This window comes from Pogona vitticeps, chromosome 2, assembly GCF_051106095.1.
Source record: "Pogona vitticeps strain Pit_001003342236 chromosome 2, PviZW2.1, whole genome shotgun sequence".
In the NCBI taxonomy this organism is placed as follows: Eukaryota; Metazoa; Chordata; class Lepidosauria; order Squamata; family Agamidae; genus Pogona; species Pogona vitticeps.
Genome location: NC_135784.1, coordinates 151,898,313 through 151,924,928, shown reverse-complemented (window position 1 = coordinate 151,924,928; position 26,616 = coordinate 151,898,313). Strand labels below are relative to the sequence as shown.

The 26,616-nt window shown below is 46.1% G+C and overlaps 1 protein-coding gene across 1 annotated transcript; it reads left to right on the top strand.

The window, feature by feature from the left end:
- The first annotated feature begins 361 nt into the window (after positions 1 to 361).
- Positions 362 to 25,069, top strand: TAMALIN (trafficking regulator and scaffold protein tamalin). Its single transcript, XM_072990882.2, has 8 exons — positions 362 to 599; positions 13,820 to 13,869; positions 16,908 to 16,962; positions 17,473 to 17,575; positions 20,021 to 20,114; positions 20,212 to 20,278; positions 21,105 to 21,171; positions 22,333 to 25,069. The coding sequence occupies exons 1-8, from the start codon at positions 414 to 416 to the stop codon at positions 22,794 to 22,796; spliced, it is 1,086 nt and encodes a 361-aa protein (XP_072846983.2). The 5' UTR covers positions 362 to 413; the 3' UTR covers positions 22,797 to 25,069.
- Positions 25,070 to 26,616: the final 1,547 nt, after the last annotated feature.

Below are 26,616 nucleotides of genomic sequence, written 5' to 3'. Positions count from 1 at the left end.
CCCCATTAATTAAATGATTAATTAACCGTCCAGGAGCCGAGAACGGCCCTTTCCCATGGCCTACCCCCCCCCCCCCGCTTCCTCCTCCTTCCTAAGCACCTGCCTTCTGGAAAGCAAGGCGGTGGGTTTTCCTGGCTGTGGGCGGGGTCCACCGCGGCCGGGGGGCGTGGCCTATCGGGGAGGGCGCGGTTTCCCCCGTTCCTGAAAGGAGCGGCGCCTTTGCTGGCGGAGGCGGGGCCCGAAGAAGAAGGGAGAAAGTGAAGGGGCGGGGCTCGCGGGGGAGAAGGGCGGGGCTTTCCGCGGTGCCCCCGCCCCCTCCAGCCCTTCTAGGAACCCTTATAGCTCAGTGTCGGACACCCGCCCCCTTTTTCCTTCTCCCCCCCTTCCCCTGCCCGTTTCCTCGCGGCCCGGCCATGACCCTGCGGAGGCTCCGGAGGCTCCGGTCCGGGCAGCCGGAGCAAGAAGCGACCGGGGCGGCGGCGGCGGCAGGGGCAGCCAGCGTGGCGAGGGCGGCGGGCGTTTTCGGGAGCCGGGCGTCCGAGCTGGAGCTGGAAAAGGCGCTGGCGGCCTCGGGGGGCACCTTGCCTCGAGCCAGGAGGGTGAGTGGCTGCGACCGGGACCGGGACCGAGGGCAAGTGCAGGCGCGGCAATCCTGGCCCTCCTCGCCTTGCCCGGCATCGTTCTTCCCTGCCCGGGGCGTCCCCCCCCCCCATCGCTCGAGACCCTTCAGCAAATGCCTTTTCTCCTGGCGCACGCGGTTCTCTCTCTTTCTACCACCCCCCCCGCCGCCGTGCGCTGCCGGGGTGTCTCTCCCTCTCTCCCCCCCCCGTCCCCGTCCCTCGTGCTCTCCACCCCCAGGCATCGATGCATGAGACCCCGCCGGGGCTTTCCCGCGCCCCACGGGCGTAAGGAGGGGGATCCGGGTGGGGGGCACGTTGGCGCTCCGTGCCTCTCGACGCCTGTCCCCCGGCCAGATCTCCGCTCCCCTTCCCCCCACCCGTGTCCCTTTCTCTTTTCTCTTCCCCCCCCCCCCGGTCCCTCGCTCCCCTTCCCTTCCCCTTCCTCACGGCCACCCTCGTCCCACCGGGCGTGCCGGAGAGGTGAGTTTCGCCTGAGCATCCCTCTCGGCACCGCCGATGGGCGCCATCAGAGCTGGATCGGGCGGTAGGTAGGTAGGTAGGTGGTGATGGTGTGTCTTCAGGTCGTGGTGGGGGAATGGAGCGGGGGTGGAGGAGAAGAGAGGGGTCGTGGGGCAGGTGAGAGTGTCGCGGCACTAGCCCATGCCTGCGCCCCCCCGTCCCGCTCGATCTTTCTCCACCCAGAACCGTCCGCTTTACCGAGCCGGGAAGCTAAGGATGATGGAGGGGCAGTTAATTGTCAAGCGTGCCTCTGGCGTTGGACTTGCTGGCTTTCTTCTCCTGACTTCTCTCTTTGTGAGGAGCGGTGTCTGTCTCTTTGGATAGGCAAAGACTGCCGGATAGAATTTACGGCGACAGGTAGAGACGATGGGAGTTGTAGTCCCGGCACATCAGAAAGGCATCGGGCTGTGGGGTGCCTGGTATGCGTTAGTGTGGGGCTGGGCGTTGTTGCTGTTCTGAAGTGCACCTTCTCCAGTTGTATCGATTGCTCTCCAGACACGTTCTTCTTGCCGGTGGAGGTTGGAAGTAGAAGTCCGTGGGTGAGGAGTCCCAACTGTTGCAGTTGGTGGCTCTGAGAAGACCAGATGCTAACTTTAGAAGCAGAGGCTGGCCTTGGGAGCTGCTGGTGTAGCAGTTATTCATAGGGCCTCTGGCAGTTTCCCCAGGAGACAGCAGGAGAGAAGGGACCTTTTTGTGCAGTTTTACTCTCTCTCGCTCTTTCTGTGTAAATGTATAAGGGCCACTTTACAGGTACCTTGTTTTCTGTTTGCAACAGATATGGCCCAGTCTTTGACCTGTTTCTCCCAAGCCAAAGTTCTGCATCATCTTTGCCTTCGTTCTGGAAAATTCAAAAGTTCATCTTATTTGTAACTTTTAAGAGATCCAAATACTGTACTGCCAAAACTCAAGCTTTGTGATTTAAATCTATTGTGACCTGGGATACAGCCAAAGCAACTCTGCAGGTCACTTCTTTAAGGTGCAATTTAATGTAACTTGAACACTAAAGCCTTGGTGGGAATGGCCATTTATTTTTAAATGGCTTTCAGGTCTCACAGGCAGCATTCAGGTTTTCACAAGGGGTTCAACAGGCTGTTCTGGTGAGAGGCACGAAGAGAGTACAGAATCTCCATCTGACACAAGAGTTTACAGATGCTCCGCATCATTAAGGCTGCTGTGTTGTTCCATTTTCTGTGGGATTTACTGTAAAGTAAGCATAGATAGGATTGGCATAGATAGGGTTTTAGCGTAAGACACAGAACTGTGGGTTAAAATGGTCAGTGCTGTGCTTGCATGACCTGTTGTGGGAAAAGTACAATACAGTGAAGGTTGGCTGGATAGCTTAACGAGTCATGTATAATAGAGTGAATAAATAAATGTTCACCAGATTCTCCCCTTAATGTGCTGCAGTTCCTGTACTGGTTCTGGAGGATTTGCAAAGTGTGTCTTGAGGTCACGTGTGACCCTTCCCAAGACTGTTTTTGGTAGAGGGATGTGCCCACAAATGTACACAACAAGTGCCCCCTCAGACTCCTTGCCCACTATTAAGAAACATCTCTCCCAAGACAAAAAAAAAAAAAAAAAACTTTCCTCCAGGAAGGTCTTTTAATTAATTTACTTTCCCCACCCTACCAATTTTAACCAAACAAATCCATTTTTCCCAAACCAGGATTAAACTTCTGACCACTTGTAGTCTCATCTTTCTATTTATTTTTTCCTCCTATTTATTGTTGTTCACACGGCCCTCTGAAAATCCTGGGGGCAGAGCAGTGTTCTTGGATCCATCCCTGGTTGTTTGTAGGGAGAGGAGTAGCTTGTTGTAACTATGATATGAGTTGTAGCTAAACTTATTTCTGTATAACTTTAGTTCTTCTAAGAAACGAAAAGTGATAAGAAACTCCTTGGGGAGAGAGAATGTACTAAGATGGTAGCTAGAAGCTGGAGGGTGACATTCCCCTTCCTGCCCTCGTTTGTGAGGCATCAGTAACCCCAAATGAGCTTCCTTGGAAGTATGTAGCTTTGAGGACTTGAACTCTTATTAAATGAAGCTACCATTGGAGTGTCAGTCTTTGGAAACTTCTTTCCTCCCACGTAACTGCTTTTTCATTATCGTAGTTGTGCACCATACCTCAGGCTTGTGACTGTTGTCGGACACAAGAAGACGACAAAGCCCAGTTTTGACGCTGAATTGCAGAACTAAATTTGTGTGGCTGACTTGGGCATTGTGGGCCTCTGGATGTATGTGTAACAGGACAAAAAAACGGCACAATAGAAGTATCTTAGGCAATAGATTCTGGTTTTTTTCCGTGTCATCAGCATGACCTTTTATCCAGAATGTGATCTGCCTGCTTTCTGTTTACTCTTGCAAGCCCTAGGGAGGGCAGAGTGGGGCTCCAGAGCTACATGCGTCTCCCTCAGGAAAAAAAGGGGGACAAGAATATGTCATTTCCCCACATCTGGAACCTCTAGCAGTGATGGGTTTGCAGCAAATTACTTGAATGAAGTTTACCTGGAAGTGGTCTGCCAACAGCATTCACTTTTGATTGTGGGAGGTGGGCAGATAATACCCTGGGCAACACTGGCAGGCAGAATGGAGCAGCAGATAGCCCGGGGTGGGTGGGAACTGTGCCAACAGCATGGGGCCCAGCACAGTTGAGGGAGTGAGCACAATCTTGGAGTAGCAGTTGGAAGGAGAGGCAGAAGGAGGGGGGGGGGCAGAAGACTGAAGCAAGACATGCCTAGTACCGTCAGCAGAGTGTGCCGTTCTCTCTTACTTGAAGGGGACCCCAAGAAAGCCCAACTACAGTAGGTCGAACTTAAGGAAAATAAGTTTTTCTACAGATCCAGGTTTCAGGTATGAGCAGTGTGGACAATGCCCCCTGCCTGAGATAACACTCTCACTAGGAATGCTAGTTGGTGGGCAAGACAGCAGTCCCACGGCCACCTTGGCCAGACCTCTCCAGGCAGACTCTTTCTCAACCGAGGAAGACAAAGGATTGGTCTCTTTTGGCTTGCAAGGCTACTGCATGAACACCTCTACCTCTGCCATGACTTTCCTTGGGCTGGAATGCAGGTCCTTGGCATGCTTGCCAAGATACTATCCCAGAAAGCTTGCCCTGTTGTTGCAGAGGCGAGGGAATTGGGCTCTAGAATACAGCTGCTAGTACTGCTGCTTGGAGTGCTATGAACATGGCTATTCTCTCCCCCCCCCCCGGTTCTGTGTCACCCCCTCAGTGCTAGCCAGACCTTCTTCAGCAACTACTGCTGCATGTGATGGAAAATTGATTGGTGTTGCCGCCGCCCCCCATTGCTGCTGCTGCTGCTGCTGCTTAATTTCCATTGCCCACTGTGTGATTTGGGGGCCAAAGAGGGTTGCTAGAGCATACTCCTCCTTCTCCCAAAAGGAGCCAAACCTGTAGTGGAGGAAGTCCTTTAGCTTGCTGGCCAGGCCAGAAAAACGTCCCTCTATGGAACCCCCATCCACTTAGATATTTCCCTCCTTATGCCCTCCAGCCTGCCAACCAAGCCCTGGAACATTGGGCCCTCCTGGCTAAGGAGGACTGTCTCCCTGCTGAGGACCTGTGTCGTACTCTCAAAGCTTCAGAGGACACAGACCACTTGACCCATAACGCCCCACTCGACTCTGCCGAGAGGAGCAGCCACACCAAGGAAGGTCTCCGGTGTCCAATCATGGAGTGCCCTTTGCTGCTCCGGCACTCTTCCAAGCAGGCAGAAAGTGGGGTTCCATCCAGTTGCCACATCCTGGATTAGGTGCTGCTGCAGCAATCCCAATTATTGCCTCTGTTCCACCGGCTCACTGCCTTGGACACTGTGGTGAAAATGCCCTGCCACCTTTCTGGCCCATTCAATGATATATGAAGTATGCACGTGTATTCTCTACCCTGCAAAGTACCCTGAGGTTGAGAGTGTGGCCCATACACCGCACCCTTTTCATCTTCCCAGCCTGCTGTGCTGCCACCATGTTTGGCCCATTGTCTGACAAACAGGCCTTGCTTTTCTGGAGCTAGACTCCACTGCTACAGCATGTCCCTTAGAGCCTCCTGAATGTTATAAGCTGTGTGGCCCACCTGTATCCTGCCCTTGTGTGTTGCTCGGTGCCCAGTGCATCTACCACCAGCCCTATCAGGGAGAGAGATGCATGTTTTGCACCCTGGCTGCTCCAGATGTCATTTTTTAAAATGTACCACCTGTTCCTGGCCAACTGCTGCTGTACCAGTTGCCTGGCACCCAAGCAATTAAGTTACACTACTTTATCAGCCGATATGTCATGATTGCCTCCAAGGGCAGAAGTGTCTGATTTTTTGGAATTGTCTTGTTCTTTGGCTTCCCAATGGAGCACCGTTCATCTGGATTTTAAACAGGTTGTGTTGGGAAAATACACGTCCCATAGTTCTGGCAGGTCTTCAGTTTCTTGGTACAGTGCCTCCTGCTGCTTTGGGCATAGCTATTTCTTGGTTCTTGGGCGAACCCTTTGGCATCTGAGCTGTTATGAGCCAGAGCTAAGTTGATATTTAAAAGTGTATCTTATTCTGGAGATGAGCATGGGGAAAAATTAACAGAAGGGAGAGACCCACATGGAGGGCCATTTGGCAAAAGTGGTAACAGAACTCAATCCTGTGAAGGGTAAGAAAACCCTTGGTTTTGTATACAAAATATATTCAGAGTTTCTATGAATATTTTTATTCCAGGACCAGCCTTCCCCAAGCTTGCATCTTTCAGCTGTGCTGAACTACAAATCCCCCATGGTGGGGATGGTGGGAGCTGTAGCTCACCATTAGGTTGAGGAAGGCTGCCTCAGAGCATTCAGACAAAGTGAAGGAAAAGGAGAACTTGAGAGTGCTACTTATGTTTGTTGCCTGTGGCTTATGCTTTTCCGTAAATACATCTTTTCTAAGAAGTCTCAGTGTTCTTAATTTCTTTAGCCATCAGCTTTTTGAAGAAAGGAGAGAACTCCCTAAGATGCGATTTACAGATCATAAAGTCAAAAACATAAGAAAACTTGAGAACTTACTGTATTTGAGGCACTTTACTACTGGGGAAAGAATGGGGTTTTCACTAGATTTACATAGGTTTTTTCTTGTGCCACAGGAACATGGCTGGTGAAGAATCCTGGGCTACCAGAAGGCACCAATCGTGTTGACCCTCATCATCATCATCAAGCCCTTGCATTTCCCTTTGCCCACAGGGGTGGTCTGGGTGGTCCGCACGCTACGTAGGGCCACTCCAAGTGCTGTGTTCAGTATCATGGTTGCATGAGTGCAAAGCCTCTCTGCTCCTCCATCCTGATCTAGCCAGTTCTGTCACCATCGCTTCTTCAGCTCCTCCACCAAAGGCTGCTTGGCTTCCCTTTGGGCTCCGCTCTCTCTCTCCCTCGCTTTCCCAGGAGGTTTGAAACTACCTCCCTGGAAAACGTCTGTGTGATGCCACTTTGTCTTATTTACTTTAAGTCATTCTTCAAAACCCACACTTGTGTTTCTTCCCCTTGCTTTAATGCTACTGCAGTGGCAGCAAACACAGCAAAGGGGCTCAGGACATCTTAAAGACCAACAAGTCAGTGTTTTACTGGGGGGGGGGGGGAGAATAAAGCTTTGTGGATTGTAGGCCATTTCAGATGCAGTATTTGCCTTCTACAAATGCTGATGCTAAATAAAACTCCAGAGTGGCACAGAACCTCTCTGTTGTTTTCGCTGCAACAGATTCTAGAATCACACAGCGACTCCTCTGGAAGTTTCCATGGCAGTGCATCTCTTCAGGAGTGGGCACCCACATGTGCACATACCATATTGCGTACAGTACTTACAAAAAGGGCATGTATCCATTTTCTCTTTTTATTTTTCATATTGCGAGGGTTGGGGTCCAGTGTGTCTCCTTCTCACTGCTCCTGTGTATTTTTTAATAATGGCAATCGGTGTTCCCCTCACAATTGGTGACATCCATAGTATAAGGCCTTTGCTAAGCCATCCTGGTCCCTCTCTGTACTTGCACACATTTTCAACAATGTCCAATTGCTTCTTGGGTACATCTGCTACCTCTCCTTCCCTAACGTCTCATGAGAAGGACTTTCTTTTGCAAGCTCTGGATGTTCCCTGGGACTATGGAATAATTCTCTTTATTTCCCCCATCTAAATAAAAGCTGAACTACTTGCAGCTCTCCAAATTGTTGACTACAGTGTGCACCACTCATAGCCGCTGTAGCCAATGGGAAGGGATGATGGGAGTTGTAGTCCAACAACCTCCAGAGCACCACAAGTTGCTTGCTTCTGTTACTGCGTATGTGACCGTACAATAAAGATTGCATTGCTTGCTTCTGACCTGGGTGCCTTGGCTTAATGGAAGGAAGAAAACCGTGGCATTTCTTTTACTGGGACTTCTTAAAAACAAGAGGATAGGTTGCTTCTTAGGAGCATCCCAAGAAGACTCATCTCTAGTGATTTTCCTTCCATAGTCAGGGACGGTGCAGTTTCTAGAGTTCACTGGAAGTAACTTTATAAATCTAGCTGCATTTGAGGCAAACAGTTGGGGGAAATAAGGACTCATTTCCTGTTCCGCTCTCCACATCCCATAATAGCATCCTGTGGCTGGGGCAGCTTGCTACTGCACACAGAGATAACAGCTGTTGAAAGGAACTTTGTATGCTGTGTGACCTCCAGCGAGCGGCTGAGTGCCAACAACTGGGGAGAAGCCAGTTCCTTGTACCAGGTTATAGAATGGCATAGTGTTCACAGAGAAGGCGAGGGAGGAGGAAGACCCTGGGGTGGGGTGGGGTGGGGAATGAGGAGCGGGCTGCCAGGGGAGGGCAGGATGACGTCTGTGTCAGAGCACCTTGGCTACCGTGACATCACTGTGGTTCAGAACAGAAGTGACATAAGCATAAAGGAGGAGAACAGTTGTGTGAGCGAGGGAGGAAAATGAGCTCCTGGGGGGGGTAGCTAATTAGCCTCCTTTGCAAAGTCTTCTCAGCTGGTTTCAGAAACCGTTTGAGGTCAGGAGCTGAAGTGTTGCTTCCTTTACTCTCTTCCATTAGCACGACATTGTTTTAAGACCAAAGCAGGAATTCTTGGACAGTTTTTGTTTTTGCAATGACCATTTTCAGACTGTTGGTTCTCCTGAGGATTGCACTCCTATGGCAAAATTAAAAAGAATCCTTAGGACTATACTCCTGGAGTAAAATTGCCACTGATTGTATCCTGGTGGTGAATTTGAGTGTCCTCTCTGTGGCATCCCTTAATATTGGCATCTCTTAGAGCAGACCTGGGCAAAGTGCGGCCCGAGGGCCACATATGGCCCGCGAGCCGCTCCTGTCCAGCCTGCGGACAGTTTTGAACATCAAAACCATTTATAGCTTTTTGTCTAAAGTTGATCAGTAGCTTATCTTTAACATACTGCAAAAAAACCTCTTTAGTATTTGTGAAGATTAACAAGTTTAAAATAAAAACAATAATAACATCACTGTTTCATTTTATTTTTAAGTGAAGTTGATTCAGCCACCGAACACAGTTCAGATTTTTCATATGGCCCCCTTATAGAAATTAATTGCCCACCCCTGTCTTAGAGGGACTCCCAGTGGTTGAGCCACACTGCCACCAGAATTAACAGCAAGAAGGACAAGTCATTTTTAAAGTAAAGGCAGGAATGTGTGTTTCTCTAGTTGCTGTTGGCCAACATTTCCCATCATCATTAGCCAGAATAGGAAATAGGGAGGCATTCTGGGAGTTGTAGTCTCAACATCTGGAAAGCCATATGTTTTCTTCTACTGTGTGGAATAATAACTTAAAATACAGGCCAGAAACATTGGAAGTAGTGCTTGCCGATGCAGATTGAATCTAAAACGGTTGTTCTCACCTTGTTGTTTTAATAAGGTAACACTGGGTACTTATGGGGGTGGGGAGACAGTAATCTTTTGACATGATGGACTGTGGAGCAAAGTGAAGCCTATAGGCAAAAAGGGTGTCAAGACTGGAAGTGCTAGCTTCTGTTGTGTCTGGAAGAGGACTTTGTGCCTTTGAGCAGAAGATGGGAAAGGCTCATGCTTGTGGGATTTTTCGTTCTTGGGAAGAAAGTAAACGTATCAAGTTCTTCTGATACAGATATAGGATGCCCAGTGCACACACATTCTTGATGTCAGGAATGAATGTTTATGTGTTTCAAATGCAGCTTTTCCCCTTTAGGAAAAGGCAGTCCGCAAGCAGATAAGGATAAGGTGCCTGGAGCTTGGAAACACTAATTTTAAAAAGTAATGCCTCACCTGTTTGTCCTTTCTTTGTTTTTCAAGTAAGATATTACTCATTCATGTTGCTTGTTACTTGTGCTTAACTAGTTAAGTGTTGCATCACTCAATGTTGATGGGATTTCTGTTTAAAAAAAATTATCCTTTGCATCCCCCTCAGCTCCCCAAAGATTCTCTGCTTTGTAATGCCGATCAAAACACGATGTACGAGTGAACCAGATACGCCTGAAAGGTTATTTGCAGGGCTGTCATTCCACCAAGTGAAGCGTTCGTCCTCCAGTGGCTCCAAGAGGGGCTTGGTGTGTGTGTGTGTTATTCCACCTCAGCTCATGGCGGCAAAATGTCCTGGGCTGACACTAATTCACTGGCCTTGTTCTTGAGCTGTCTTTGATCTGTTGCCTGTGATCTCTGTAAAACTGGGCCACTGGCAAAGTTCTCCTACCCTGCAGCAGGAAACAGGCGCTCGCTCTCAGCCGGGAGATGAAAAGCCCTGTGTGTTTATGGAACCGTGAGCCTTTTGTGTGGAGGCAGGGGTGGGGTGGGGTGGCTGATGTAGCAGGGGCTCATTTCATTCAAAACTGCAGCACTGGGTTATTTGCATCTGGTCTCTTCTGCCTTGTTCATCCTGGATTCTGCCAGAAGGGAGGGGAAAACCTGGGAAGGCTTTCACAAGCCTGCGTGAGTTGTCTGCCCAGTCGCTTCTGAGTGATACCACCAGCCCCTCACTCTGCTTTCCATATCTTCAGCTGTGCAACGCCAGCAGCTGGGCACACCCAGCGTCCCCACCCTGAAGGGTGTCTCCCTCTCTCCACCACTGCTGTGGCCTCCAACTTACTAATGCAAGCACATGTTTGGACCTCAGTCTGTGTTTAATTACCGGTGGAGACAGCCTTCGTCTGTGGATTTAGGGACCAAAGAGCAGGGGGAAGAATGGAAGTCCTCTAAAATCCCAGCATCTTCCTCCATGAGCTGGCTGCCATTTAGAGCAGCTTCTGTTCTTGCTTTTGAATTTCTGGGGCTTTCAGGAAGGCCCATTAGGAAAGCTGCATATGCTTGCCTATCTTCCTGAGTTTTTTCTTTTTCTGATGGCTCCACGTAATAAAGGCTCTGTTCACCCAGTGTTGTTTGATCAGTTGGCTCCAGTCTCTGAACAGCAAAGAGGTTTCCTATTTGCACACCTCTTCTGTACAAACACACACATGCACACAGGTCCATCTAACCAGCAACCCCCTCACTTGGAGATTGCAGTCAGCTGACTCAGTTAGGGTTCCCTTCAAGGACGCACTCATGTACTTGACTGGCTGCACAAAAAGGAAGAGAAGAAAATAGCAAATAGTGTAGTGCCAGGATAAAAGTGTATGCTTTTGTTACAGGATTTGTTGTTCTTATATGGTGATAAGTCATCTCCCAACTTATGGTGGAATCCTCCCTTCTCGTGATGTGCCTCATGGAGGACAGCCTCAGTTTCAGCATTTTTGCCTCTAAAGAGACTTCAGGCTTGATTTGCTCTAGGACCCACTTGTTCATCTTTCTGGTAGTCCGGAGTATCTGTAAAGCTCTCCTCCAGAATAATATTTCAAACGAATTAATTGTTTTCCTGTTTGCTTTCTTTATTGTCTAGCTTTTCACACCTGTACCTAATGATTGGACATACAGTATAGGAGTGTAAATGGTTTTGGTCTCCAGTGATATATCCTTTTTTCATTGTTGACATTAAAGTTTTGTAGTTCTTCTGAAGTCATGAGTTTGGTTTTCTTAACATTCAGCTACAATCGTGCTTTGGTACTTTCTCCTTTCACTTTCCCTAAAAGTCATTTCAAGTCATTGCTGCTATCAGCAAGTAAGACAGTGACTTCTGTATATCTTAAATTATTGATGTTTCTTCCACCAATGTTCACACCACCTTCATCTGAATCTTGAATGTATGTTTCCCCTCCATGCTGTAAAGGTGCTTGGCAGTGAATAAGTCAGTAGACACAAGGCAGGGATATGGGCTATATGGGGAGACAGATGGGATTCCCAGTGTGGTGTAATGAACAGAGTGACCTACTAGGACTTGAAAGGCCTGGGTTTGAATCCCCACTTGGCCATGAAAACTCACTGGTATGTATGTTGGAGTGGGGGAGATGGGACTGATAAAGGCATTTCTTAAAAATCTCACTTACCTGGAAAGCCCTGTTAAGATTGCTGTAATTCAGTCGCAATGTTAGTGACACATAACGGGACAGATGGGCAATAGGCGACCTTGGTCTCATGGCCCCTCATCATTGGCAATGTTGGCTAGGACTGATGGAAGCTGCGTTCCAATAATTTCTGAAGGGCCACACAGTTCCCACTTCTGGGAGGGAATTTTATTTGCCTCCATATTCAAAGAGGGCTGGTTTGCAGTTGGAACTAGGCCCCAGAGCAGCCTCTACAGTCCTTGGGACTATAATCCACCCCACCCCCTAGGCAACATGGTCATTGGCCAGACTGAGGGAAGATGATAAAGGGTTGCAGCCCAACAGGCCCAGAGGGTACTGTATCAGGTTGAGGTATGTCCAACCCAGATAGCAAGGAGACCTCAAAACTCAACTGGGCCTAATTGTCAGCATCATTGTTGGGTTTTTATTTTAAGTGCATGCTTAAATCCTGTGAAGTGCAGTCTATATTACCAAACTTAAGCAGTTTGTAATCCGGATAAGGCAGGGTCTTACCTCAGAATTTTTAGGCAAGGTGCCTCCCCGTTGTGTATCTTAAGAGACAAAAGAGTTCCTCTGAGCTTAGAAGCACAAGTGGGTAAACCTTTGTCCTCCAAACGGAATCCACATAACTTGGATAATGTCAGCTTGGGTAATGTCAAGGGATTGTGGGAGTTGTAGTTGAAGATATCCTCTATCTATGTTTTCCAGCCTGCTGAACTAACAGAATCCTTGGATCCACTGAAAATCCTTGTCTGAATCCTACCCACCCCCCTTCAGCAGACCCCTCTGAAAATCACACTGTAGGCCCTGACTTGGTGAACGTGGCTTTCAAAGGCTAAAGAACAGAAGCATCTCCGTGAGAAGTAGAACACTGAGCCAGCCTTGAGGCCGTTTTTGGCTCATGACAACGCAGGCAAGGGAAGGGCTTTGTGCTCAGGCACACACAGGACCTGGTTGTCAGGCTTGAGCATTCACATCCGTGCAAAAAAACAGATGTTTGCTTTCAAACCTAATTCCACTTGCACGTGTGGTTCGCTAATAAAAACCTGCTGCCTTGTTTCTTGGCTGCTCCTTGTAAAGAAGAAGAAGAAGAAAAGGGGGGGGGGGGAGATGTGGAGTTCAACCAGAGACCAAAGAGGCACATACGCATGCACGCTTCTGCAATGTGGAAAACGGACTCAAAAACGGAACATTGTCGTTAACTGACTGTTGGGCCATCTGTAACTCATGCCAAAATGTCTGGCATTCTTAATGCTAAATGTGAACTGGAATGAATGTGGGGCCACCACCCACCTCCAGAGGGTGGTTGGATATATTTATGATAATATATCTGCCTAATCGGTCCTCTTCGCCCTGGCTCCCACCATCCACTGGGTGTGCCAGTTTACTGAAAAATTCAACAATGAGCGGGTTTGTCTAGGGTGGACTGGAGGGATAATTTTATTTAAAAATTGAGTTTTAGGATACAACAGGCTTTCTCTCCCTGAGCTTTCTCATTTCCCCATGGCATCAAGCCATATGGCTTAAAAAGCCTGCAGTGTTCAAAATGTGACTTTAGGCTTACATGTGTGACATCAGAACTGATGGTGGGTACAAGACCCTCTCCCCCCCCCACTTAATTTGTAGCTTCAGTGTCTAAAACATTTGACAAGGCTTGGGAGAGTTCCAAGGGAAATCACCACAAAAGTTCTGGTTTGTACTAAACTCGGGAATAGAGTTCTCTGTTCATTATTTGTGTATTATTACTACAGTAGTTGCATTTATATTGTGTCTTTATTCTGAAAAGTTCAGAGTAGCATAAGCAATCTTCATCCCAATTTTAACCAAACAACCATTATGTGAGGTCGGTTTTGCAGAGACAAGAATGAGGAGTTCAAGATCACCCAGTGAGTTTCATGGCTCAGCAAAGACCAGAACCTTGATCTCCCAGTCCAATGTATAGTTTCCAATTCCCGCGAGGTGTTAGTCCCCCTCTATTCAAATAGTGGCTGAGGGAGTATGCTTGCAAGGGAATACCTGCACACACATGTGAGGCAGCCTTCGGAACGGCTTCCTCTGTGGCATTTCTGTGAGTTTAGAACTGTGAAGTAGTCCCCCTACCCCAATCCCTTCATGCCAGAGTCTGACTATGACACACACACAGAGAAAATGTGTGTTTCCCCCCCCCCCGCTTTTGAGCCATATTGTATCTCATTTCTTGTTTTTGACTAACTGGTGTTGTTTTTCTTTTGCCGTTGCCATTGTTTCCCCAGGGCTCTGGATTCAAATGGCGCTCCCTCAGCCAGTCGCCTGAGCAGCACAGGTAAGCACCTTTATTCCTTTTTGCTAGAGAGGAGTGCTGAACAGAATCAGATGCTCTGTGCTTCTGATTGCTAAGCAGATTCTGCCTCTTACTCTTCTCTCTATATGTCAGGCTGGGCATGTTGCTTTGCGATCACAGAAAGACCAAACAGAGTTCCCACCTCCACCCCCTAAAAATTGGTGTATGTGGCAAGGAGGCCTCTTGTTTTTCACTTCAGGTAGCAAAAGGCATTGGAAAAGCCCCACTGTGGTTTGTTCCAGTGCTCCTGTGTTGGTTCTTTGCACAGCACACAGTTCTGCAGCTGCTAGTGAATTTTGGTCAAGGGTGATCTCTCCAATATGGCAGTTCATTCATGGTTTGATCAGATGGTGATCTCTCCAATACAGCAATCCATTAATGCATTGCTTTCCACAATGCAGCTGGATTTGAAGACCATCTGGTCTCTGTTAATTATTTACTGGAGTTTTGTTGCATGATTTTATTTTTGTTTTCCAACCAAACTTGGGTTTTTTTTTAAAATAAAATATGCATGTTCTTTGTCTATGAGAATTATTTGAGAAGTATTTTAAAGGAAGCACAAAGTTAAATATTTTGAACAATCTGATAAGTCTAGACTGGGGAAGAATATTTAGAAAACAGTGAATAAGGGCTATGAGGATAGGTAGCTTCCTGGGCAACTTTGGCCCACTAACTATTTTGGCTTACAATTCCCATAAGCTCTAACCAGAACCATAAATAGTGAGGATTGTGGAAGCTATAGACTCAAACGTCTGAAAGACCAAAGGCTCCCAACTTGTGAGGGTCTCTAGATATTGGATTTCAGTTCCCTGAATGCCTGGCTGTTAGTCATACCAGTAGGGGATTCAGAGATTTGAAGTCTGCGGACAACCTGGACACCTAAGATGGGAAACAACTATTTTACAATCGTGCTTCAAAGCATGAACATTACAGTAGTGCCTCGCTTGACTAGGATAATCCGTTCCAGCAAAATTGCTGTAGAATGAAATCATTGTTAAGTGAAAGTAAAAATCCCATTGAAATGCATTGAAAACCAGTTCAATACGTTCCAATGGGCGAAATACCTCAGTGTCCAGCGAAGATCCTCCATAGGGCGGCCATTTTCCGGCGCCTGTAATGTGAGGAATCCATCCTAAAACACAGTGGGGAGCCATTTTGCACAGCGGGCGGCCATTTTGAAGACCCAACGATCAGCTGTAAAGATCATCATTAAGCAAAAAATCGGTTCCTGAAGCAGGGAACCGATCATCGTAAAGTATTTTTTCCCTATTAAAACATCGTTTTGCGATCGCAAAAGCGATCGCAAAAACTTCATCATAAAGCGATTTCCTCGTCTAACGAGGTAATCATCAGGTGGGGCGCCACTGTATATGAATTCAATAGAGTCCTACTTTGAGAAAGGATATATATATATATATATATATATATATATATATATATATATATATATATATATATATATATATATATATATATATATATATATATATATATATATATATATATATAGCTCTGCTTCATATGTGAATTTCAAAATGATTTGGTGTCCCCTTTTTAATTTGCCATAAAATAGCAACTTTTTAAGAAAAGAGAAGGGTTAGTTCATTTAGGATCGCTTGGGTGTGACTTAATTTGTTAATGAAGGGGAAAGGAATGTCAAGTTATGAAACCTGGCCATTAGGTGTAGGATCACTGGGTCCAGCTGTCTTGTAATCAGCTCAGTACTTCTCATTAAACCTCCTTGTCAGGAAGAAGATTCTTTGTCTGTTGTGGATGGGATGGAAGAATGCTGGAGGCAGCTTAACAGGAGGGGCAGGAGATTCTGTGGAGTGAAAGCTGTGAGATGAGTTAGTCCATCATTCATGCACTGTCTTGTGTTTGGATGAAAACTGGAAGCCTAGAACAGACTAAAGAGTTTTGCTTTCTTGGCTGAAAATGTTATCCTGAATAATACTGAAGATGTTTCTTCATGTCTAACAGCTTTCCTGTAGATTGTGGAAATCCATTGATGCCACTTGTGGAAGCATCCTAGCTTATTTCAAATTTATTGTTTTCTATTGAGGATCCTACATTTTCCTCCAGGTGTTTTAAAACTAAGTATTGTTTAAAGATTTAGTAATCAGTTGCTTGGGACATGGTGGCGCTGTGGGTTAAACTGCAGAAGCCTCTGTTCTGCGAGGTTGGAAGACCAGCCGTCGTAAGATCGAATCCACACGTCAGAGTGAGTGCCCGTCGCTTGTCCCACCTCCTGCCACCCTAGCAGTTTGAAAACATGTAAAAATGCGAGTAGATAAACAGGTACCACCTCAGTGGGAAGGTGACAGCGTTCCGTGTCTAGTTGCGCTGACCACGGAAACTGTCTACAGACAAACACTGGCTCTATGGCTTCGAGACAGGGATGAGCACTGCGCCCTAGAGTCGGACATGACTGGACTAAATGTCAAGGGGAACCTTTACCTTTAATCAATTGCTGCTAAGCCTATTTGGCTCTTTTAAAAATTGGTTTGCTGTTTTCTTTTCTTTAATTGGATGTCGGTTTTATTCCTTCTGGCTTTGCCTTTGTATCTGTGTCTACTCAGGATCAGTTTGCCAACTCTGAGCTCCTACCTGTGTTAGTACGTAAAGGGCAGATCCTGTGGAAGGTCGGTCTGCTTATGTCTGACGGATCTGTTGACCTGGTGAGGACAGAGGCAAAGCTGTAAGGAAACAAGGAGATCTAGCCAGCAATGCCATTACAAAGTCTTTGAAGTTTCCATCTGATGATGTAGTTTTCTCTTTCCACTTTTACAAAGACAGATGAGGAAGGCTGAGTAGAAGGGTAATTGCTGAGCTGCAAGCAAGAGGTGATTGCAGCTTAATCTTGGCATATAGTACAGTAGTGCTGGGATATAAGGGTCAGGGTTCACTACATGCAACCAAGAAACTGAAGGTGGGCCACATTACCAATAAGACTTTAGATACTTGATGTGCATGTGCCTTCATACTCTCTTTGTATTTACTTCCTTCCTCCTCATTTTCAGGAAAGTGGTGACACTGGAGAAGGAAGAGACTCAAGCTTTTGGCTTTGAGATCCAGGTGAGTCAGTGTGCATAGAAAAGTCCTCTTTATTTAATATCCAGCAGGGATGAGCATGTGCTGTGAGTGACAATCAGAGTGTAGTAAGGATCAGGCCAAAAGGATACATGAGCATACTTGTGAACATTACACTTTTGGAATATGTAAATTTGAGAGAGGGGATGTTTTTTGTTTTTTGTTTAATCTTGAAAACTCGGAGCTTTTCAATGCTAGCATTAGACTTGGTACTGGAGTGATAGCATTGGAAATCAGACCAGTATCACATGTCACTGCAGTCTGTTCTTCAATACTTTAATCTTATTATTGAAAACTGTTGAGTTACAGGTTCCTGGTTTTCTAATTCTTGGTCACTGAGTTTCATTTTCTGGATCTTTGTGTTGCTGGGAAGCAGTTGTTCCTTGATTTAACATGTTGGGAAATGCTCAAGCTACAATAGAGTTTGCATGTTGCAGAGTGGCTATAGGCCGATTTCATAACCTTCCCTCCACACCACTTTCTTTCCTCCTTTAGACCTATGGATTACACCACCAGGACACGAAAAGTGTGGAGATGTTCACCTTTGTATGCCGCATACATGAGAATAGTCCAGCCCAGATGGCAGGCCTTAAACCTGGTAAGAGATTACAATGATTTACTGTTTGGAACCAAAAGAAGTTGCTTAGGTTTCACCTTGTCACACACGTTGCTTTGAGATGCAGCACACTGGGAAAAATGAGTAAATATAATATAGAACAGCCTGGTCTGTAGGAATGAAATTTTTGGATTTTCCAAACTACAAATACCATAATTCTTCATTTTGGAAGTTCTGCCTACCTTACAAGCACTTTACAAACACCTGAATGTGACCCACCTGGGAGAAAGGCTTCAATAAGAAGGCCTTGAGGCCTAGCTAGGCCTTGTTTTGCCCAACCTTTCTGTTCCAATCCCAGTGCTAGCTGGGAGCTTTCTTCTTGAGCCAGAAGCTTGGCAGAGCTAGGCCTAGCTAAACCTCAAAACCTTCTAATATGGGCCTTCCTCCAAGGTGCATCACATTCAGGTGTTGGTGAGGTGCCTGCAAGCAGAACTTCCAGAATGGAGGATTACAGTATTTATAGTTCAGAAAATCTGAAAATCCCATATTTCCTGGTCTGTGAGAGGAAAAGGGTTTTACTGCCTTTTTGAGCTGTAAGTAGGATGCTTGTAAGTAGGACACATGGACTAGGGCAGGGATAGGAAATCTCAGTATTCACTTCCACAGTACTTGTTTTTAAGTGCTCCTAACAATATATAAAGAACACTTCCAGAACACCCAAAATCAGCTGCTTGCGATTAGCCTCACAGCATGGCCAGCTCTCAGAGAGAACGAGAGAGAGAGATTTGCTGATTCAAAGAGGAGAATATGTCCACCTACTCCATACCAACAGGAGTTCCCTATTCTGATAACAACCCTGGGAAGTAATAAAGTAGGAACGGTGTGTCCTTTTGGCCCCCCCACACAGTGTTGGAATCTTCCCTCCAGTACTCTTCATGTGTGTACTTGGTGAAGATGCGCTAATTCGTGTGAAGTGATGGCTCAGTAGAGCAAGCATGCCACAAAGAAGGCTGGAGGTAACTGAGAGAAAGGCAGTATGACTCCTTTCCACCCTGCATGCCAGTGCTCTGTTCCCAGGAGAACTGAGGTTTGCATCCTTACTTTCTCATTGGGTCACATGGTGAAAGCAAGCCGTCCCAGAGCTGCTTCGGAGAGGCAGAACAGGGGTCCAGGTGCTTGGCTGTGCTGAGCTTTGCAGCATTTGCTGCCTTTCTTCCTCCTAGTTAGTCCAAAGAGCCCTTTCCCCTCCTCAGTAAACTTCAGCTGATTTGAAAGGCACACCCATCCAGACCTCGGTGTATAGCACTACTCTATAGAAGAGCTGCAAATGTGAGTTCAGCTGCAAATTGAGGATCAATGACCACAATCCTATGATCAGTTCAGGTTTGCATAAGGGAAATTTCATAATTTGGTGGCAAATTGTTAATGAGGTGCTGCTTATTAATGATCAGCAATTTGCCACCAAGATTTGTGTTGCTTTTCCTTGTGGAAGCATGAATCAGCAGTAGGATTATAGGATCTGTTTTTTTTTTGGGGGGGGGGGGGGTTATTTTAACTTTCCTGGTTCTTAAGAATACAGAGCTGTACTTGAAAGGGTACGGCCATTGCCTGATTAGGCCTGAGCAGAGCTTCTTAATGTTCATTTTAGATTTGGGGGGATTCTTGAATTTGTAATCCAAAAACACAAATTCCAAACTGTGAATCTAAGAACCAGAGGAATTGCTTGAATCCTGGCTGGGCTTTTTGTCTGCTGTGTCTTTGGCACTTGACTGAAGTATAGGCATCAGGGCTTCAAATTTCTTGGACTCTAAGAATTCACCAGGAATTCTCCCTGCCAGAATTTTGGGGCTTTAGCCAAGAAATCAAAGTAATCTCAGTAGTTTTCAGTTATCCGTAGGTGAGGAATGAAGCTTCCCAGCCATTTTGCTCTAGTAAAGAAGACAAGGTGAATAGCTATGGACTATGAGAGGGATTAAGGATTTGATAGATTTTGAGAGGCACCCAGTACAGAACTAATGGGCAGAAAGACTACCAGTCCTCTAATCATTCACAGCTCCTATGGAACATAGCCTTTTCCACCTATGTCCTCTGTCTTCACTGGAACAAAATGGCTGACAGAGGCTTCATTTTCCATCTGCATGTAACTGAAACCTCCTATGTAGACTTTGCTTTCTTGGCTCAAGCCCTTGGAATTCTGGATAGGAGGTTTCCTGTCAAATACTGGGAACTACAGTCCAAGAAATAGGAAAATCTCATGAGTAGACTATGGCACTCAAAATAAATTGAGCAAAGTGGTTTCATTAATTTACATACTATGACTCGTACACTGTAGAAGTCATAGAGTTTCATTTTGACTACAGCAAAATTTGGTACATAAGAACACACCAGATCCTCTTTCTCATACCAGAGGAAATGACATATCCTCATTCTGCCTTTTTATGCTATGAAAAAGGTGCCAGCATTTTCTTGTTCATCTCTGCCCCATAGGAGATACCATCATTGGTGTGAATGGGCTGAATGTGGAGGGGATCCGGCACCGTGAGATTGTGGAGATCATCAAGGCATCTGGAAATGTGCTCAGGTAATAGAGAGACTGGTTATATTGGGGAGAACCTGCACCCACTTGCCTTCCTCAGGGGCAGTACAGAGATCTCCAACCAGACTTTTAATCTCTCCAGGCTGGAGACCTTGTATGGCACATCAATTCGGAGAGCGGAGTTGGAGGCCCGTTTGCAGTATCTCAAGGTGAGTGATGTTTCAGCAAGGGGACATGCAGTGAAATGAAGAAAGCAACCCCCAGGGTAGTTTCTACATATTTAGAGAGAAAATTATGTTTTGTCTAGAGGTGAGAGAAGCTCCCTTTTTAGACTACATTTGCTAAACTCTGACCATCAGAATGGGCAGTGACTAAGTTGGCCATGGAGTTCTGGGAAGTGCAGTCCAAAACATTAACTTTTCCCATCTCTTATGTTACCCTTCTAATGTTTATGAATCATTACCAGAAGTCAGAAACAAGTCACTAAGAAAAGAGCAGAAATGATAGAATAAAAACGTATTCTTCTCCTAAGTTATGGCCTTTTTGGCCAAAATTTGCCAGACAAGTTGCTAATTCTGAGAATTTCTTTATGCATTTAGACCAGAGTTTGTGGAAGAGTTATTTTGGGGACTACAGTTTCCTAAAACTCCAGAACAGTTTCTGAGAGCTGGCGTCCCAAATTGCCTTTTCTAAGCTCTGGTTTAGAGACCAAGGCTGAAATCCTATTTTTAGCTTAATAAGTTGCAAATAAAGCAGGCCTATTGAATCAGTGGGGAATTGCTGAGTTAGTTCATTAGTTCAAATGAGCTTACTCTGGTTCTAACTTACTTTAGCCAACATGCTTTTTCCCTTCTTCTAGTATTTCTCCAAAGTCTTCCAGATTCTTTGAGAACCTGGTCTTTAAAAAACCAAGCTATCCAGCCTGTGTCTATATGTAAATTCAGTATTGGCCTGCAGAAGAGACATGGGAGGAGGAAACTGACATGAGTGACAAGATGGGAAGCTGTTTGCTTAATTTCTTTATTTCTGTTGCAGCAAACACTCTACGAGAAATGGGGGGAGTATCGGTCGCTAATGGTTCAGGAACAGCGCTTGGTCCATGGTAAGTGCCAGGAAAAAGGTAACAAACATCTTTGTATGAATAATATGAATACATTGGATGGATAACACAGGCAGGGGGCAGTTTTATGCTTCTTGGACTCTGCTGTCCCTCAGAAACCCATCCTAAAATGAAACCAAAGGTGGGTAAGCATTATTTTGTGGCTTGGAAATCAGCCTCTGTTTGATCACGTCAGCAAAAATAGTGAGTGTTGTGCAGTTGTGTACCCAAATTTTGTGGGCAACGAATATGGGCTTGCCTCTGCCAGTCCTTGGATTAGCATTTTAAAACTGTTTTCTAATTTCATCTCTTGGGGCTAGTGACTGGGTGCTCTGCAATGTAGCCAAACTTAGAAGTGCTGATTAAGTCCTTTAAAACAGGAAAATAAAAGCCCCTTCTCCACTGAACTGCCCTCTGCTTTTATGAAATTCTTCTGTTCAACTGCTTCAGGGGTTGGCAGTCTCAACAGGCCTGAAGGCCACTGTTCAGTTATGCTGGGAGCTGGAAGTTCAAACTCCCAAGTGGCAGGGTGGGTGGGATGAGCATGGTGAAAGTGTCTTATTTGAACATTTAATTTGATACACAGTTTAAATGCAGTGATGGTGTACCATAAAGCAGCGGTCCTTGCTTCCACGAGCGTGGAAGCCCCCAGGCACGGAGCCCACATCCCCCAACCGGTCCGCGGTCCCAAAAAGTTTGTAAATATATGGGGAGAACCGTGGTCTACAGGCAGAAAAAGAGATCCGTCATCACATAACCCTCTTCACGGTTGTAAGAACCACAGATCAACAGTTATGACCAGGAAACACTACGCTGAGTGAATATCAGGATCCAGGAGATATGAAGCCTTCCCCCTCCATAGATCATGTCTCCCAAATGCAAAGTGCATCAGTTCCCCAGTTGTTGCAATTGTCCTCACCCTGTCCCATTTTTGCTCTGCCAGAGCAAGTCTAGGGAGCTCTGGGTTTGTTGTTTCATCAGGAATCCTCCTTCCCCCGCCATCTTTGGATTTTCTCCATTAATGACTTATTTGGGGCTGCTGATGACTGCAAATTCCCATTGGGTGGAGTGGACCTGAATTGGGGTCTATGTACTGTATTCTGTTCTTGAAAACTGATGTGCACCCTTCCGCTCACAGGAAGAATTTTCTGCTCTTTCCTGTAGGGATTGTGGTTAAGGATCCCAGCATCTACGACACCTTGGAGTCTGTGCGTTCCTGCCTGTACGGCACTGCCTTGGCCAGAGGCTCTACGCCTTTTGGGATGCTCTTGCCAGGCGCAAGCAGCACATACAGTAGTGTGGGCTGCGTCAGCACGGCCACTGACGAGAGCGAGGATTCTGTCTACCAGACCTGCTTTTTTGACTCTGCCGATTCCCTGGACATTGTCTCTGCAGCTGCTCAGTCCTCTCGCCCCCGGCCAATGCTGACCCGTAGCGCCAGTGTCAAATGTCCCACCACCACCAGCAGCAATGGAGTTGCCCGTTTCTGGGACAAATCATGCGAACCAAAGAACTCCCTGGCAACGCCAAGGCCCAGGAAGAGCAAACATGGAAGTTTCCGCAAGAGGCTTCTGAAGTTCATCCCTGGACTGAACCGTTCTCTGGAGGAAGAAGAGAGCCAGTTGTAACAAGACTTGTATAGCGCTGGGGAAATGGTGCTGGCCACCATGGGAGCCTTCCTTTTCTAATTTGGCTATTTATTTATTTATTTATTTGACCAGCAAAAGGATATGGGCATCCACCACGGTGGTTGAAAAGACTGGCGCTTCCAAGAAGACATGAATGTCAGCAGTCAGTCTGTGCTGCGTTTGGCAGCTGTTCTCCACTTTTACTTCAAAATGTTTTTGGCCAACTAACCACCATGAACATTAGCCTTATTGGCTGGTTCTTCTGGCAGTTGTTGATCAAAACATCTGGCAAGCCAGAGGTGTAGAACTTCTGCTGTATGAGATGCAGGTTGGGCTGGATACATCGTGGACCTTGAGACTGCTTGAGCAGCTTCCCTTTTGCAGAAAGTAGCTCATAGGCATGGGGTGGGGATGCGGGGGGGGGGAGTTGACTCTTCAAGGAAACAGTGGGTTGGAATAGGGTGGACCTCAAAAAGATATGTAGCAAAAAGTCAGGCCAAAAAAAAGCACAAGGCATCGCACCTTTTTCTTCCATACTTTTGGAGCACAATGCCTTTCCGGAATTGGAGTCAATCAACGTATTGATGCTACTGGGCAAGTTCCTTGCTGTTGGGGTGGGGTTAGGTAGCTTCTAAAAAGGGTGGAACCTGGGGAATAGAAAACTGCTTCCAGTTTTAAACCGCTAGGGACTTAAAAAAAAATTAAGAATGTTTGGAAGACCTATGATTGTAAAATCGTGGGTTTTGTTTTATGATTCAAAGGGCTATTAGCAGAACTGGCATGCTGACCTAGGGCATGAAGTAGCATTTGATGTTTAGAGCTTCAAGTTTAAATAAGAGGTAGGATGGGAGAGTCCAATTGTGGGATTTGGTGGGGGAGGGAGGGTAGAGCACATACAGAGCAGGGGTGGGTGTACAAGAGGAAGCCATGATGATAAGGGGTGAAGTAGTGAAGATATCTCCGTACCTGGTTAATTCACAGTGAATCTGTCAAAGAACGAGGCCTGCAAAACCTTAATGCTTTTCTGGATCAGCCTTTTCTCTTTTCAGGCCGTAGCTCCTTTGACTTGGCTCTTTCCAAGCCACTTACGAGGGGCGTAACATTAAGCCAGCAGGCAGCTACACACTTTGGAGGCTCCAGCTTCCATGGCAGCTATCCTTTTATTATCTGTTGTGAGGACCTTCTAATATCAGAGTCTGATTGAGACTGCAACGTATGGGAACCCCCTCCCATTTCTTTCGTTCCACCACCCGTTTGTGTGTGGAGCTGTGGTTTTTGAGCTGCCAAGCTCTATCTGTAATCTGCTCAGAGGAGTTCTCTTCATGAGCCACATCCTGCCTGTCTCACCACCCCAAGAGGCCACATTCCGTCTCCCCACAGGCTCTCTCCAGCACTTAAAAAACTCCAGATGTGCTGACACTTTTTCCCCCTCCTTCTCGTTTATAGAACAGCTTTTGGAGAAGGAGGGGAGGAGCTGTTGTTGGATGCAAGTTCTCCCCCACCACTACTCACAGAGCACGATTTAGAAGGCTTTCTGGCCATAAGACCCACAGGGCCTGTCCAAATTGTAATAAAGCTGATGTTCCTGCAACTGTGAAGGTGGTGTTGATCTGGTGGATAAACTGATTGTCCCCTTTCAGAACTGAGAAACACACAAAAAGAAGAACGGCTATGACTCACTTCAGGAGTGTAGACGAATGTACCATATCTACTTTAATTTTTAAATGTGGAATTATTTTTTTTAAATGTATGAACCACTATCATGGGATGTATGTCATGTGACTGCAGTGCACAATTCTACAGAAAGCAGAAGACGTGAGAAAACGGGGGCATTTCTCTAGTGTGATTGTGGCCTAAGTCAAGCCTTCAGAAGGACAGAACTGTTCCTGGCTTGTTTTTTTAAAGCTTTACTTCTCTTCAGTGTAGTCTGGTCTTTGGTGAAAACCATGGCTCATAGCAACCAAAAAAAGTACTTAATTTTTGCAACTGTAGCTCGACTTTATCTCAGGAAATAGCTACAGGGAGGAGAGGAGGGGAGGGACACCATATAGAGAAAAGAGGACAATGCGGCAAGGTTTACACAATTATTGTGTCTTGAAAGGAAATCCCACAACTTTAACTGAAAGCAAAACAGAATGAGGTGACAGGGCTGGTTGGTTCAGGTCATAACATGCACAAAACTGACCCAAGCAAGAGGTTCATGAGAATAGGGGTTTTTTTGTACACACATATCAGGTGTTAAGTTTTGGATAAATACAACTTTTTTGCATTTAGGTGGTGGTGCCCGTGTCTTTTTTGCATCGGTTATGATGAGCAACTCTAAAACCACAAGGGTGCTTTGGATCCAGAAGCTGTGTGAGGGCTCCTTACTAGACCTCGTGGTTTTTTCTGCTTCACGGGTAGTTTCTTGTGCAAATAAAGTCTCAAGAGTTAATATGTGACTAAATCTGAATGGGGAAGAGGAGAGCTCTTCAGCTTTGACCACAGCTAGGTGCAGTGGGATGTTAAGAGCAGACGGATCTTTTCTCCTGCACAGAACCAGGATTTCTGCTGTCAGAGCATTGAAATGGCCCAGGCGGCTGCAGAGCTGAGGCTCCAAACGGCTCAGTGATTCTTCAGCATTTCCTCAGTACTCCAGCTCAGCTTTTCCACAACCTCTAGTCTGTTTTGTGTTCTAAAGCTGGGACCTCCCAAACAGTCAGTTTCTTCATCTCTTGTGGTTACCCTTAATTGCACAGAGGTCCGTTCTGCTCTGACGAATGGCCCAGAATAACCCAGATTAGAAGCAACTCCAGTTAAATTTAGCTTGGGAAGGAGCAGGTGCCTTCTCATCTCTGTTGGGTGATACTTCCTGTATGGATCACTACTAAAATTGCCACGTTTTCTTGTTGAAATCTGGGCCTACTCTTGTGCCCTTAATAGCAGCTCACCACACCAGCATTGCAGATTTTCCATGCTGCTTAAATCCCTGTCAGCAGAAGCTTCACCTGCTAAATTTGTGTATTAGGGCAGGCTTATTCTTTGTAGCAGCTTGGTGATTGTGTCTGCTGCTGAGTCTTCCCAGCTGCAGTAGGTTTAAGAGGGACCAACAGAGGCCAGAGCTAAATCTGAGAAGACGGCATTGTGTGTCAGGAGGGATTCCCCCCCCCCAAAGGATGTTGGTCCCTTGGAGCAGTACCAGCTGGGATACTTAAACAACAAACTAGAGGTTCTGCTCACTCCCACATTCAACAATTTTAAATTATCAATTGCTTGTCCTGTATATATGCAGATATTCTTGGATTTTGATAAGTCATTTTAAGAAAATGAACTGAATGAAATTCTCAGCCATCTGCACTACAAAATACACTTGGTAACAGTTACCTCCTCCATGGAAAGGATGAGATTGAAGCTCTGAGACCTGTAGTTGTGAAAGATGCAGCACTTGTGGGGGGATGTGAGAGTACCACAAATGGTTGAATCCACAGGGATTTTAAAAACAGGGTTTTTTTTCTAAACACTTAATCCTGCCAAGCCTTCTCCTTAGAGGCAAGACTGTCAGGTTTATCCCTCCCCCTGCCCTTCTGTTTCCTTATACTCCCAGATTCCTTCAGTTGTTTTCATGAAAAATTGTGTGAGTTTTGGGACTTACATATGCATATTTTAATATTTTTTTTCAATGAACCAAATAAGTCATCATTCCTAGAAGGAGCATCTTCCCTTTCCACACAGCAACATCAAAACATTTCCCTGCATCAAGAACACTGCACGTTTTGACTTAATTACTGTACTGTGCTATTCTTGTTATATTAGCCTTTATGAAAAAAGAATCAAAATGTCC

Coding starts and splice junctions, on each gene's coding strand:
- TAMALIN (XM_072990882.2), top strand. CDS start 414: ATGACCCTGCGGAGGCTCCGGAGGCTCCGGTCCGGGCAGCCGGAGCAA. Junction 20,115..20,211: donor GCATCTGGAAATGTGCTCAG/GTAATAGAGAGA, acceptor TAATCTCTCCAG/GCTGGAGACCTTGTATGGCA. Junction 21,172..22,332: donor GGAACAGCGCTTGGTCCATG/GTAAGTGCCAGG, acceptor TCTTTCCTGTAG/GGATTGTGGTTAAGGATCCC.